The 16,169-nt window shown below is 39.4% G+C and overlaps 1 protein-coding gene across 8 annotated transcripts in view; it reads left to right on the top strand.

The window, feature by feature from the left end:
• MAP4 (microtubule associated protein 4) overlaps positions 1–16,169 on the top strand; it is a 211,019-nt gene that overhangs the window by 87,454 nt on the left and 107,396 nt on the right. For all 8 annotated transcript variants that reach the window (XM_047846610.1, XM_047846601.1, XM_047846627.1 and 5 more), the window contains one exon: positions 15,388–15,456. In XM_047846610.1, the coding sequence (XP_047702566.1) occupies positions 15,388–15,456 (69 nt within the window). The remainder of the gene's footprint in view (positions 1–15,387; positions 15,457–16,169) is intronic.

Raw genomic sequence — 16,169 nt, 5'->3', positions numbered from 1 at the left:
AAATGTTTTTATTTATTTTTGAGACAGAGAGAGACAGCATGAGCAGGGGAGGGGCAGAGAGAGAGAGGGAGACACAGAATCTGAAGCAGGCTCCAGGCTCTGAGCTGTCAGCACAGAGCCTGACGTGGGGCTCGAACTCACGGACTGTGAGATCATGACCTGAGCCGAAGTCAGATGCTTAACCAACTAAGCCACCCTGGCTCCCCATGATTATGTTTTTAACTTCAATATTGGCTTATTATGTATATTTCTTTTAAAATTTCTTTTATTTTTGACATACTGTTTACAGTGTATATCTTCAACTTCTTCTAATTTGCCTTCCAGTAATAATTGAACCATTTCATATATAGAGTAAAATTCCATGCAAAACAGTAAATGTCCAATTCCTCTTTCATTTTTTTCTTTTACTGTCATATACCTAATTTTACATACGTTAATAACGTACTTTGTTACTCTTTTTGCTGTAGATTGTCAGTTATTTTTTAGATTAAAAATATGGGAGGGGTGCCTGGGTGGCTCAGTCGGTTGAGTGTCCAACTTCAGCTCAGGTCACCATCTCACAGTCTGTGAGTTTGAGCCCCGTCTCTGGCTCTGTGCTGACAGCTCAGAGCCTGGATCCAGCTTCAGATTCTGTGTCTCCCTCTCTCTCTGCCCCTCCCCTGCTCATGCTCTGTGTCTCTTTGTCTCAAAAATAAATAAAAACATTAAAAAAATATATGGGAAATAACCTTTTATAGTTACTCTAATTTTTACCATTTGGGGCATTCTTTATTTCTTTGTATAGATCCAGATTTCTATCTAACACCACACTTCCTGAAAGAATTCCATTAACATTTCTTTTTAACACAGATCTTTTAGCAGTGAATTATTTCAGCCTTAGTTTACGAAAAACCAGCCTTCAATTTTGGAAGATACCTTTCCAAGGTATCATATTCTTTGTGACTTCTTTCTTTTATTTAGGAAAGTTAGTCTTCCCACTTGGATAGTTTCTGAGAAATCTTTTTTAATCTTGATTTTGTTCCCCTTTTTCCCCTCTGGCTGCCTTCAAGATTTTATCTTTACCTTTGTTTTTTAGCAGTTGGAATATGTTGTATTTAGGTGCTATCTTGGTATTTGTTCTGCTTGGTTCTGTGAGCTTGATCTGTGCTTTGATGTGGTTCATGAAGTTTGGAAATTTTTTGAGTATTTATCTTTTAAATTACTTTGCCTCATTCTTTCTCTTTTCTCCTGGGATTCCAATGACATTTTTCTTAGATTTTTGGGTATTGCCTCACAGCTCTTGGATGCTCTTGTTTTTTTTTCTCCTTTGTTTTCTCTTTGTGTCTCGTTTGAGTACTTTCTTTTGACCTATTTTCAACTTTCCCGATTCCCCCACCCCTCCCACTGGCCCTGGTTGCATTGAATCTCATGATGAGCCCTCAGTGGCATTTTTTTTTTTTTTTTTTTTTTTTTTAGTTTATTTTTAAGAGGAACAGAGACAGCACAAGCTGAGGAGGGGCAGAGAGAGAGAGAGAGAGAGAGAGAGAGAGAGAGAGAATGAATCTGAATTTAGGAAGCCGTGAGATCATGACCTGAGCCAAAACCAAGAGTCGGACCCTTAACCGACTGAGCCACCCAGGAGCCCAATCAGTGGCATTCTTTAATTTCTTTCTGGTTATAATTTTTAGCATTTCTGTTTGACTCTTTCTTATAGTTTCTATGTCTCTGCTGAAGTTCCCCATATGTTCATGCATATTTCTATCTTTTCCACTGTAGACCTTAACAGTATTCATTATTATTTTAAATCTCTTGTCTGATAGTTTGGATCATCTGGGTCAACATTTGGGTCATCTGGGTCATTTCTCAGTCTGATTGTTTTGTCTCTTGACAATGTTTTGTTTTGTTTTGTTTTATTTTATTTTTTTGTATTTTTTATGTGTCTCTTAATTTTTGAGTGAATGCTGGACTTCACATGTAAAACTGTAGTCACTGAGAGAAAACAATCTTTATGCCTGAAAGTGGGCATGTCTCTTCTTTCACTAGGTAATTAATACACAGCACTGAGTCCATTTAGGATAGAGTTGAACTAGGTTTGGGTTTTGTTGTTACTATGATTATCTTCAGTGTATTACTGGCTTGAGATTCCTCCATTCCTTGTGTTTAGAGTGGGGAGTGGGGTGCTGAAAGGTTTTTCTCAGCATTCTTGTTCCACTCTTAGCTTTTGGTGTCCCTGTGACACCTGCGCCCCGAAAGGCTGGAAGGCTGTTTCTCCATGCGCTTGCCCCTCCCAGAAAAGTCCTAGCCTGGAAGTAGACAGGACTGTTGATATCTCTGGTTTTGGTCCTCGTTCAGATGTGATCCTGTGTGCATGGTTGAGTCTTTCTCAGTAATACCCTCTTACAGGTGGTAGGGTCTTCTCACGATATCCTGCAGGGTCTTGGGTAGGACTTACTGCTCCCCTAGGGGAAGAAGGTATCTTCTTCTTAACTCTAATTCCTTCCCCAGCTACAGTTTGCCTTAGCCCAGGCCCTGGGACTGACTGGGTTTGACACACTTCTTCCCCCAAGCAGCTCAGCTTTTGTTTGCATGGGGTAGAAGGGCAGGGTAAGATTGGGCGTGGTGGTCAGGACTTTACACTAGTTAAGTGGTGGCTTTCTCCCAGGTCTGCAGAAGGAGACTCTCCCACTTCGTCTCCAGTCTTACCAGCATCTGGGCAACATCTGTGCAGATGTTTGAACTTCCCTTGTGTCTGTGGATGCTAGGGACCCTAGACTGTCATACAGCCCTTCACTTAGCCTTTAGCCTATCATTAAACTTTTTAGTTGAATTCTTACCTGCTTGTTAAACCCAGCATCTCTCCCTCACATGCTCCGACATAGGAGAGCCGGTGCTTACCTCCCTGTCTCCTTGAGGGCCATGTCTTCCTTTGGATTTCATTTTTTCTTTTCCTTTGGTTGTGCGTTGTTTGCACCTCCTGGGCCTCAGCTTAGGTGGGTGAACATCGTGATGTGGCAGCAGTAGGTTTTCTTGTGCTTCTTCATCTTCGGTGACTTGACCTGTGTTTCATTAACCCTAGAAGAGGAAAGTTTTTTAGAAACTATTTTGCTTATAAAAATTAAATTTCCCCTAATATTTTTAATATATGAATAACCTATAACTGTAATTAAAATTACTGTAATTAAAAGTTCATTAACTCAGGGAGACTAGTCTGGAAATTGGTAACAGTGTTTACTCTGGGAAGAAGTAGCTGGCTAGAGTATAGAGGTGGGAGGGAGCCTTATTTTTACTGTATATCCCTTTGGACCACTTGGGTTTTGTACACATATATTTATCAACCTGTTCAAAAAGAATAATACAAAGTTTATAATTACATTAGAACTAAATTATAAGTTTCTAATTTTATTTTTATACCACCTTGTTTGTAGAAGATTTGGCTAAGAATAAGTGGGAAAAGGAGAGGTGGCTGTTGGGAGACCTTGAAGAAGAAAGGAAAAGAATTTCTTTATTTCGTCTTGTAGGAATCTGGGACAGTGAGTGAGTTCTCAGTGAATGGGGGCTTCTTTACTGTGAGTCTAACTTTTATAGATTATTTCTTTCATGGGTTTTGCCCAAATGATAGGTTGGGTTCATATTTGTGTGTTGCTTGGAGAAAATTCTAAATAACATGTTTTTTTCTTCTGAATACTTCTTCAGAAGTGATGGAAGGGTCCTAGACTTCATTATCTTCATGTTTTACTATATATCCAACTTTAAGTTTGATTTTGTTATTGGGTGAGATTCATGAAGTTATCACTGGCGATCCAGGTGTGATTACCAGCAGGCTTACTTAGTTAGGCCAGTCAGTGGAAAGTTATCAACCAGTTTCCTGCGTCTAGAATAGAAAGGGCAGTTGAATAGGTTACAACATGTAATGGAATTCTTTGGACAGTGGTGTTTTTATTTCTTTTAATTCTCACGTGCCTACCCTAATTACCCACGACTTAAAAATGGGGGGTAAGCAAGCAGGCTACCTTTATGAACTTAACACAGAGTAGGAAAAGTTGCCTTTTTTCTCCCGACATACATTTCCTGCCCCAGACCTGGAAACAGTAAGTTCTCAGAGCCTCCCTCCCCTTCACAACGTGGGTGGGTGCTAGGGGTGCTTGTTGCCACTGGATTTTTCATTGGTTTTAGGCCTTTTTTATGGATATACTGTACTCTTTTCTCTTTTCCATTTTACCGCTATTCAGTTTTGTTTCCATGAATATTTTTATCTTCTTCTTATTACCCCATAAAACATCTAAAGAGCCAAATACCTGGAAATAAAACTGGTGTCATATTACTTCTGAAATGCCTGTCACCTTGCAAAAACAGTTCTCAAAATACTTTTTCAGGATTTATGTATTGTTTTTTTCTTCTTCAGAAATGTTATCCACTTAATCATTGCTCATTATCACCTCTGTATGGCTCTATTTTCTAGGCCAGGGAAACAAAAGACAGCTTTCTTTTACACGTGAATAACAAAACAATAATATTTCTGTGACTTTTGTTCATTCACAACATTGTCATAGATGTTTGAAAGAGCATCTAGCACATTGTTGATGCTTAGACACAAATAATTGGCAAATCTGTGCACAAGTCACTTAAGTTTTCTGTACTCTGTGCTTAATTGTACTTGTGAGATTGAGAGAATTCTAGGAGGTTTTGGGGGCTAAGAATTTTTTCTATTAAATGTTCTAACGTAGGACAGTGGTTTTCAAAGTGTGATCCTTGGACCAGAAGTGATCCCATCATTTGGGAGCTTGTTAAGGTACAATTCTCAGGCCCACCCACCTGGAATCAGAAACTTTGGGTATGGAGCTCAGCAATCTGTGTTTTAACAGGCCCTTGCAGGTAACTTTGATGCACCCAAGATTGAGAAACATTGATCCAGGAGGGAGGGCCTAAGCCAAGTCCTGGAAAGAATGATAACTAGATACTGCAGATTCTTGTTTAGCTGACGGGCCTTCTCTTGCAGAGCCTTGCAACCAGCTTTATTGGCCACCAGAGGGCGATGTTGGAACAGGCCTGACTTTTGCGCTAGAAGGTGCCCTTGTGCCGAGATCATGCAGAATCTACCCCCCCCCCGCCCCCCCCCTTTTGCCCAAAGCCGACTCACCGTGGCTGTCTTCCTCACAGCACACATGCCCTCTCAGGGTCTTGCCACTTCCCTTCTCTGCCTGATTTGCCAGCTGTGGGACTCTAAAATCACTTGTGAGAGAAGAGATTTATTTATTTATTATTATTATTTAAAAAAAAATTTTTTTTTTCAACGTTTATTTATTTTTGGGACAGAGAGAGACAGAGCATGAACGGGGGAGGGGCAGAGAGAGAGGGAGACACAGAATCGGAAACAGGCTTCAGGCTCTGAGCCATCATCAGCACAGAGCCCGACGCGGGGCTCGAACTCCCAGACCGTGAGATCGTGACCTGGCTGAAGTTGGACGCTTAACCGACTGCGCCACCCAGGCGCCCCGAGAAGAGATTTAAAAACAAACAAACAAGAAAACCCCAAAACACAAAAATAAACCCAGTGAATTTGAATGTCCTTATTTCTCAGGGCACGTGATTATTTAAAAATTGTGTTGTTTTCAGTGCAATAGGTGTTTAGCTGAGAAAGATTTCATTTCATGAAATGGATGTTCCTCTGAGGGAATTAGTGAAAGAAGGCAGTGTAGCATCTTTTGAATTAGGATTTACCCAGTAATGCACAGTGAACCTCTTTCTTACTCTAAAGCCTACTTATTTATTTATTTTTAAAATATTTATTTATTTTTGAGAGAGAGAGAGAGAGAGAGCATGAGCAGGGAAGGGGCAGCAAGAGAGAGGGAGACACAGAATCTGAAGCAGGTTCCAGGCTCGAGCTGTCAGCAAAGAGCCCTCCGGGGGGCTTAAACTCACGAACCGCGAGATCACGACCTGAGCCGTACTCAGATGCCCAACTGACTGAGCCACCCAAGTGCCCCAAAGCCTACTTATTTTTATGTTGTAATGTTTTTCTTTCTCCCTCCCTATGTTTCCTTCCTTCCTTCCTTCCTTCCTTCCTTCCTTCCTTCCTCTCTCCTGGGCTTGGATTCTTTTTAGACTGTTAGGTGTTATGTGTATGGTAGAATCTCAGTCTCTCTTTTATTTTCTTCTAACCTCCTTATTTTGCTTTTTTTTTTTTTTTATTCTGGTAAGTTTCTTATTTCTTAGATGCACAATTATTAGTCTACTAATGTCACTTAAGCTAGATTTTTATATTTTTATGTTCTACCAAGGTTACTTTCTAGTTTAGTGATCAGTCTGCAGTTAATCTACAGTTAGTGTACAGATTGATCAACTATAGATGATCATTGTTAATAACAATAGAAATAATAACATTTGTTAACATTTACATAACACTGTATAGTTGGCACAATACTTCCTCCAGTATTAGTAGATTTCGTCTTCTTGATAACCATGGGAGATAGATATTATCACATTTTTCAGGGGAGGCTGCTAAGGCTTAGAAAGCACAAGGGAGTTGGATTTGATCATTTGGTTAATAGTGACAGACCACAACTGAACTCAGATCTTCTGATTTTCAACCTCATGTTCTTTCTATGAAACCACACCATCTTCACAGATGCATACTCTCTGCTTAATTTAATGTCTTATAGATGCTATTTTTCAAAACTAAACATTTACTTATTTAACTCAAAGACAAAATTATTAGACATATAAATATTATTTTCAGGAACTATAAATGAGTCTTATTTCATTTGTATAAAGAGCTTGAACTTTGAACCTGAGGACTCTGCTACTAATTCATATGAATTTGTAAAGTTTTCCACTTTCTTAGGTGACTGTTTCACATCATCTCCTTTCTGTTCAAAAACCTCCAGCACCTGCCCTCCTGTTCATATTCTCAGCCAATGACTTTTACAACAAAGGATCAATAGACTCAGTCAGAAGAGAACTTCTGCACAGTCCCCCTGCTGCAGGTCCTCACCTACCTCCCCCCTCTGCCCTTTCCTCTGCTCTTCCTCTTGTTATGGGCGAACTGCTTTCACTTAGGTCACTGCTAGAGCCATTTTCTCTTCTGTTGCCTGCATCATCAGTTTCTCTGTTTCAACTGGGTCATTCATCAGCATCAAAAAAACCATAATTTTTAACTTCCTTAAAAAAAATCCTATCTCAGGGGCTCCTGGGTGGCTCACTCAGTTGAGTGTCCAACTTCAGCTCAGGTCATGATCTCACCGTTTATGAGTTAGAACCCTGCATCAGGCTGTGCACCGACAGTGTTGAGCCTGCTAGAGATTCTCTCTCTCTCTCTCTCTCTCTCTCTCTCTCTCTCTCTGCTCTTCCCCAGCTCATGCTTTCTCTCTCTCTCTCAAAATAAATAAATATACTTAAAAAAAAAGTCCTTTCTCAACCCCACGCCCGTCTCATTTACTTCTTTTTTTCCCTGTTCCTTTGAAAAAGATGTATCTACTACCTGTCTCCTCCTTTCTTGAACCCCTTCCCATCCTACAGTAGCCCATGCCATGCCACCCAAACCGCTCCTTTTACATTGCCAAGGATGAATCCCGGATAACCCCAAGGGTTTTAGCACGATTGACTGAAAAATGAATTGCCATCATCTGAGATTGGGAAAGCTCTAGAAAGAGTATTTTGAGGGGCACCTGGGTGGCTCAATCAGTTATGTGTCCAGCTCTAGATTTCGGCTCAGGTCATGATCTCATAGTGGTGAGATCAAGCCCAGTGATGGTCTCCTGTCCAGCGTGAAGCCTGCTTAAGAGTCTCTCTCTCTTTTTCCAAAGAAAAAGAAAAAAAAAAGGTAGATTTTTAGAGGAATATAAGAAATTTAAGTCGAGAGTTGCTGAGCGTGAGTTACATGATAGTAGAGAAGATACCCAAGTGGAGAAGAGCAATAGACAGCTAGATAAGAGTCTGGAGTTCAGAGGAGAGTTCTGGGCTCGGGATACCAATCTGGAGGTTGTTGATATTTAAAGCTCTGGCTAAAGGAGGTAGTTGTAAAGCATGTCATTTTCAGAATGTTTTACTTTTGCCACATAAAAATAAGTTATGCTGCTCTTTTCAATGCATCCAAATGCTCCTAAATATATAGCATTTTGATTCTCCTCATCATGTATTTTAAAAATGTATGAGCAAGCTGTTCATTATCATTGGAAATGTAAATCCTTCTTTCGATTCCTTGAACTCTTATTTCTAGTCCATGTCTGTCATAGACTTTTATCTTAGAGTAATACATTTTTATACTGATAGGTTTTTCTTGATTGTTATTGTGTTTTTGTAACAAAATATGTATGTAAGCTTAAATTTTAATTTAAAAAGTTCCTGTAACCATAAGGCTTTAAATATTAACTTGATCCAGAAGAAAAGTTATTATCACAGTTACTAGTAGTAGTACACAGTTGATCGCGTGTGTCATGATTTTTGGTAAATCGTTACTAACCATAAAAGTTGAATTTGGTTGGAAATGTTTTTGGGGGTCTAATATTTTTCTCAATTAGGTCATGAATCTTTGGATAATTATTTTTTGCTAGGATGAAAGAGGGTGTAGTAATTTCTATTCCTATTGGTTTTTGTTTTTGTTTTTAGTTAGCTTCATGCCAGTTCAGAGCCCACCGCAGGGCTTGAACTCTTGACCCTGAGATCAGTCAGGTGTGTAACCTACTGAGCCACCCAGGCGCCCCTCTCTTCCTATTTTAATAGATTTTAAAGTGAAAAAACTTTATTCACATGGCTAAGTGTGTGGGAATAGAAGTCTCTACGGAAATGTCCTCAATTCTTTGAGTTATATGTTAAGGATTCTGTAAGTCATTATTATTAGAAATTATTTTCAATGTCGTATCAGAAGGCAACTACATTAAAACTTCTTTAAAGTTTGATGAAAGCAAAGAATTGGAAACTACCTAACCTGGAAGATGATTTGTTACTCAGTCATGAGAGAATTTACTTTTCAGGGGCTTGCTTTTGTTTCATGGATGTGTGATATTTTCTTTATACCTTCTGAGGGAAATGAGGTAGTTTTTAAAAAAAGTCTCCTGTTTGCGGGGCACCTGGGTGGCTCAGTCGGTTAAGCATCCGACTTCAGCTCAGGTCATGATCTCACAGTTTGTGGGTTTGAGCCCCGTGTTGGGCTTTGTGCCGACAGCTCAGAGCCTGGAGCCTGCTTCGGATTCTGTGTCTCCTTCTCTCTGCCCCTCCCCAACTTGTGCTCTTATTTCTGTCCCTCAAAAATAAATAAATGTTAAAAAAAAAGTCTCTTATTTGCTGTATCAACATTGTTTCCCTGAGTGATGTTTATTCTCTTTGAATGCGATGATGCCTTATTCTTTTGGTGATAGTTTCCCTCAGGTATGTGGCATTACTGTCTATTTGAGATTCCTCATGACTTTTTTTTTTTTACCACCTGCCTCTGACAGGGATACAGCTGTGCTGCCAGGTGGAGTGTGAGGGCTCCCCATTCGTTCTGGAGGTTGGCACAAGGCTGACTGTTGTGGGGTGAGGGAAGGAAAGTATGGGGGAAATGGGGACTGGCCTGGTAGCTTTTAATGGCGCTCCCATCATGCCTGCTGTCTGAGTGCAGAAGACCTTGCAGTCCTGCTTTCCTGGGCCGCCTTTGGGCTGTGGTTTCTCCTTCAGTGTGATCCCATTTGCTTCAGCTTCTTGGATATTCCTTGTAATTTCTGGTCCACTGGATGGTAACCTTCTTGATTTCTAGATCTTTTCTTACTTTATTCTTTTGAGCCATCTTTCCTGCCATGTTTAAGTATTAGTGGTAGTATGTTGAGGATGACCTATGAACTTCAGTTGGCTCTCTCTATCCATTCTCTTTTTTTTTTTTTTTTTTTAATTCTTTTTTTTTTTCAACGTTTATTTATTTTTGGGACAGAGAGAGACAGAGCATGAACAGGGGAGGGGCAGAGAGAGAGGGAGACACAGAATCGGAAACAGGCTCCAGGCTCTGAGCCATCAGCCCAGAGCCCGACGTGGGGCTCGAACTCACGGACCGCGAGATCGTGACCTGGCTGAAGTCGGACGCTTAACCGACTGCGCCACCCAGGCGCCCCTATCCATTCTCTTTTTTAATTTTAAATATGTAATTTTATTTTTTACCAAAATGGGATTGTATTGTACAAAATAATCTTGTGTAGTACAAAATAATTTTATTATTTTGCACATGTAGATTGCTAATTTACAAGTATGTTAATAAATATACTTCTACAACTTCGTTTTTAATGGTTAAATAGTGTTCTATTATAGAATTCTGTAACTATTAGCTACTTAAAATTTTTTATTTTTTAATTTACATGCAAGTTAGTTAGCATATTGTGCAATAATGATTTCAGGAGTAGAGTCCAGTGATTCATCTCCAGTTTATAACACGCAGTGCTCATCCCAACAAGTGTCTTCCTTAATGCCCCTTGCCCATTTAGCCCACCCCCCCCAACCCCATCAGCAACCCTCTGTTTGTTCTCCATATTTAAGAGTCTCTTATGTTTTGTCCCCCTCCCTGTTTGCTACCCTTCCCTTATGTTCATCTGTTTAGTACCTTAAAGTCCTCATATGAGTGAAGTCATATATTTGTTTTTCTCTAATTTTGCTTAGCATAATACACTCTAGTTCTATCTACATTGTTGAAAATGGCAAGATTTCATTCTTTTTGATTGCTGAGTAATAATGCTCCATTGTGTGTATGTATGTGTGTGTGCATGCGTGCGTGTGTATGTACATGTGTACACACAAACCACATCTTTATCCATTCATCTGTTGATGGACGTTTGGGCTCTTTTCCATACGTTGGCTATTTTTGATAGCGCTGCTATAGGCATTGGGGTGCATGTGCCCCTTTGAAACAGCACACCTGTGTTCCTTAGTTAATTACCTAGTAGTTAGTAGTGCAATTACTGGGTCATAGAGTAGTTCTGTTTTTAACTTTTTGAGGAATCTCTATACTGTTTTCCAGAGTGGCTGCACCAGTTTATATTCCCACCAATAGTGCAAAAGAGATCCTCTTTCTCTGCATCCTCACCAACATTTGTTGTTGCCTGAGTTAATTTTAGCCATTCTGACAGGTGTGGGGTGCCATCTCATTGTGGTTTTGATTTGTATTTCCCTGATGATGAGTGATGTTGAGCATTTTTTCCTGTATTGGTTGGCCATCTGGATGTCTTCTTTGGAGAAGTGTCTGTTCATGTCTTTTGCCCATTTCTTCACTGGGTAAGAAATGTTTTTTGGGTGTTGAGTTTGATAAGTTCCTTATGGATTTTTGGATACTAACCCTTTATCTGATGTGTCATTTGCAAATATCTTCTCCCATTCTGTTGGTTTCCTTTTACTTTTGCTGATTGTTTCCTTTGCTGTACAGAAGCTTTTTATCTTTTTTTTTTTTTTTTTTTAAATTTTTTTTTCAACGTTTATTTATTTTTGGGACAGAGAGAGACAGAGCATGAATGGGGGAGGGGCAGAGAGAGAGGGAGACACAGAATCAGAAACAGGCTCCAGGCTCTGAGCCATCAGCCCAGAGCCTGACGCGGGGCTCGAACTCACGGACCGCGAGATTGTGACCTGGCTGAAGTCGGACGCTTAACCGACTGCGCCACCCAGGCGCCCCCAGAAGCTTTTTATCTTGATGAGGTCCCAGTAGTTCATTTTTGCTTTTATTTCCCTTTCGTCTGGAGACATGTTGAGTAAGAAGTTGCTGCAGCTGAGGTCAAAGAGGTTTTTAAAATGTCTGCTTTCTCCTCGAGGATTTTGATGGCTTCCTGTCTTACATTTAGGTCTTTCATCGATTTTGTGTATTTTTGTGTATAGTGTAAGAAAGTGGGTCCAGATTCATTTTTCTACATATTGCTGTCCAGTTTTCCCAGCATCATTTGCTGAAGAGACTGTCTTTATTCCATTGGATATTCTTTCCTGGTTTGTCAAAAATTAGTTGGCCATACATTTGTGGGTCCATTTCTGGGCTCTCTGTTCTGGTCCATTGTCTATCCATTCTTTAAATGTCTATCCATTATTTTTTAAAAAGCTATAGTATTATTATTAGTAGTAGTATTACTATTTTATTAGGTAAACTGTATGCCTAATGTGGGGCTTACTTACGACTTTGAGATCAAGAGTTGCACACTCTACCAAGTGAGCCAGTCAGGCGTCCCTACTCTTAAATTCTTTAATGTGCTCTGGGGCGCCGGGGTGGCTCATTCAGTTAAGTGTCCAACTCTTTGATTTTGGCTCAGGTCATGATCTTGTGGTTGGTGGATTCCAGCCCTGCATCAGGCTCCATGCTGGCTGTACAGAACCTGCTTGGGATTCTTTCTCTCTCCCTCTCTCTCTGCCCCTCTGTGCACCTCTCTCTCTCTCTCTCTCTCTCTCTCTCTCTCTCTCTCAAAGTAAATAAACTTAAATTTTTTTTAAAGTATTATAAAATTCTTTAATGTGCTCAATTAAAACAGGACTTTGTGTCTGTTTAAGTCTTCCTTTTTTTCCTTATCTCTGGTTCCCCATCAGTGGTGTTTGGATATATTCTTTCATAATTTTTCTGATTATTTATGTGCACGTGTGTGTTATAATGCTATTATGCCATATTTGCTTTTCTTTTTTTCTTTTAAGTAGGCTTCATGCCCATGATGATGCCCAATGTGGGGCTTGAACTCATGACCTCGAGTTCAAGACCTAAGCTGAGATCAAGAGTCGGATGCTTAACTGACTGAGCCACCCAGGCGACCCTGGTTTAATTTTTTTCTTAATATGGTCTGGCATTTTCCCATATCAGTACATGAAGAGTTACCTCATTTCTTTTAAAATTGCATATTATTTCATAATTTAGTGAATCTGTCAGTGGGCATTTGTAACTTTTTAAACAATGCCATAGTCAACATCTCATTAACATTCATATTTGTGCACTTTTATGTCTTTCTCTGAACTATGTACCTAAAATGGATTGTTGAGTTAAACAAGTATATCAAAATTTGATAGACTGCCAAGTTGTCTCATAAAAGGTTGTTCCGATTTATATTCATTGAGTGGTGTATGAGATTACCTGTTTTCTTACACTGTGCCAACACTGGCTATTAAATTGTAAGAAGATTTTATCACTCTCATGACCAGAAGATGGTATTTTTTATAATTTGCATTTTCCTATAATCTGCATTTTATTTTATTTTTTACAATCTGTATTTTAAAATGAGGCAGATTTTTTAAAATATGTGTTCTTTCTTGAGCTAAGAAGAATAAATTTTATAAATGTACTTTGTGAGGGTAAAAGGAAATTTATGCTAAACATGTTCTATCCCATATTTGGCATAAATGTGGGATAGAACATAGTGGGTATCTCTCCGGATAAGTAAAACAGTATGTAAAGCCCTAGTATGGTACCTAATGCATGGTGGATATTCAATAAAAATCTGTTCTCTTTCATTCCTTTATTTTCTTTTTCCTCCAGTTAATTGACAATCTCTTTTTGGTCTGCCTTGTTCTTTAGGTTTTCTGTAGTTGTTCCTCTGTTATCTGAGATAACAGAATGAAAGATATTTTCAATGAGTTTATGTGAAAGATTTCTGCCTTGGATCTGTGGGAGTCAGAAGGTTGGACAGTACAGTTTCTTGTCTTTCAAAGTAAAATCTTGCATTTTATATTTTTGTAGCATACATTCCAGATTTTTACTTGTTTTATGAAAAATATCTCTAGGGGCACCTGGGTGGCTCAGTCGGTTGGGCGTCCGGCTTTGGCTCAGGTCACCATCCTGTGGTTCATGAGTTCGAGCCCCGTGTCGGGTTCTGTGCTGACAGCTTGGAGCCTGGAGCCTGCTTCAGGTTCTGTCTGTCTGTCTGTCTGTCTGTCTCTCTCTCTCTCTCTCTCTCTCTTCCTCCCTCTGCTCGCACTCTGTCTCTGTCTCTCTCTCTCCCCAAAATAAATAAAGATTAAAAAAAAGAGAAAAAGAAAGATAAATATCTCTGTTAAGTTCTTGAGAGGGACTCATGGGAAGCTCTTGGGTTGGCAAGCTGACCGCAGAGCTAGATGGGTTGCTGAAGTGTTAGATGTGGTCAAAGCCTTTAAGAAAAGGTTGTACATCCTTATATTTGTCTATGTAGTAACGCAATTTCATCCATGATATAGTAGAGCAAAGAAACTAGAATAACCAAAACAATTTTGGAAAAGACCCATTATAGAGGACTCACATGACCTTTTTGAAATACTGTACAGATTCAGTAATCAAGACAGTGTAGTATTGGAAAAATGTATAGACTTATAGGCTGGTGGAATAGAAGAGAGTCCAGAAATAGATCCACACATAGTATATGTGATTTTACTACAAAAATGCAATGGCAGTTCAGGGAATAAGGATAGTCTGTTCAACAAATTATACAGGAATAATTAGATGTCCATAGGCAAAAAATACAGATCTAGACCTGTAGCTACACTATATACAAAATTTATCATGTATCATTGGCCTTAATATGGAGCCTAAATTTGAAAACTAGAAGAGTTCTAGAGGAAAACGTAGGAGAAAATCCTGTGGCCTTGAGTTAGATAAAGATTTCTTAGATACCTCACTGAAAATATAAGAAAGCATGAGGGAAAAATGAAAAATTCGAGTTCATCAAAATTTAAAGCAAAAGACACAGTTAAGACAATGCAAATACGGTAAGACACAGTTTGCAAAGCAAAAGACACAGTTAAGAGAATGAAAATTCAAGTTATAGACTGGGATAAAATATTTGCAGAATTCATCTGATAAAGGGTTGGTACTTAGAATGTATAAGGAATCCTCAAAACTAAATAATAAGAAAACAACCCAAAGAAAAGTGGTCAAAAAATTTGACCATTCAATTCACTAAAGAAAGGGATGGCAAATAAACATGAAAAGATGCTCAATGTCTTTAGTTATTAGGGAATGTGACACAACTATACTCTATCAGAATAAGTAAGATTAAAAAAAAAGTTCTCTGCTTCCAGTAGTGCTACTGGTGACTGTGTAATCCTCACCCTCAGGAGCAACGATGATGCCCTGGACTCTTTGTATGGGAGTTCCAAATGGCCCTGTGCCCTTGGAGCATTGGATTTGAATCACAGATACAGAATCTGTGGTGCTTAATAGTGGTTCTAATTGAATACAATGGTAATCTTTGACAATTTACAGAACAGAAAGGATTTCAGTTTGCTTATTAGGAAAGGCTCTTCTATAGTGTAGAGTCTGGGTCCCGTAAAAATGAATGACTCTGTTGTGTTCTATATTTCTGGGTTTTCTTTTATTGGATCTTTAAATTTTGGACATATATTTATCTGCTTTAAGCTCATGCTATGAAGAGTGACAAAATTCTACCTAGTTAGGTAGTGTGGAGTGTGTTTTTCATACTGCTGTCTGTCACAGCGGCTAATTATTCTTTGTGGTTGTTGCAGGTACGCCATCCTCTAAAGCAACAGGGCTAGCCAACGGTGATCATGGAATGGAAGGGAATGATACTGCGGGTAAGTGGTTCCCCGGATTCCCCAAATGTGGAGGTGAAACAGTCACAGTAAACACCTTGATGAGCTTCTTTGAGGAAGACTGTTAGGGAGGCATGTGAATTATCTCTAAGGGTTTTGTTGTTCTTGTTGGATGTATTCAAATCCAGGGCATCTGCCACATAACATCTCTAACAACAGAAGAAAGAGTGGTATTGAATATTTGTTGTAGTTGTGCCACACAAGAGCTGGATCAATCTTAAAACTACGATTATAGATGCAAACTAATCATCATCAAAATATGTTATATTGGAGGCCTTTGGCCACTACAGCTCTTTACACAGGCTTTTCCCCACTGCACTTAGCTTGCTTGCCATGGCTTAATGTTAGGAAATCTGTGAGCCACAAATTAAAAGTTCTTTCCTTTCTATTTTACCCTCGGTCTTTTTCTCCCCGCCCCCCCCCCCCCCCAACTGTTACTTTTGAAATCTGTCTCTAACTTTAGCTCCAGCCTATTAATTACTAAGGCTTTGATATTCTGTCAGCTGGCACTGAGTTCCTATGGGTTTCCACCTCATAACTAGCACCAGCTGTCTGACCCCAGAGCAGAATTCTCGAAGAAGTAGCAGGATCCATAGGGATGTACTGTGCAAACCTTCTCTTAGGTAGCCATTATGAGAGTCATGTTGTATTTTTATAAATAATTGCACTTTGCAGTTGTAATCAGGCTGACACTG

The sequence above is a fragment of the Prionailurus viverrinus genome, chromosome A2 (assembly GCF_022837055.1).
Source record: "Prionailurus viverrinus isolate Anna chromosome A2, UM_Priviv_1.0, whole genome shotgun sequence".
NCBI lineage: Eukaryota > Metazoa > Chordata > Mammalia > Carnivora > Felidae > Prionailurus > Prionailurus viverrinus.
Note: the sequence above shows the minus strand (reverse complement) of the source record. Positions and strands in the feature narration are given on the sequence as shown.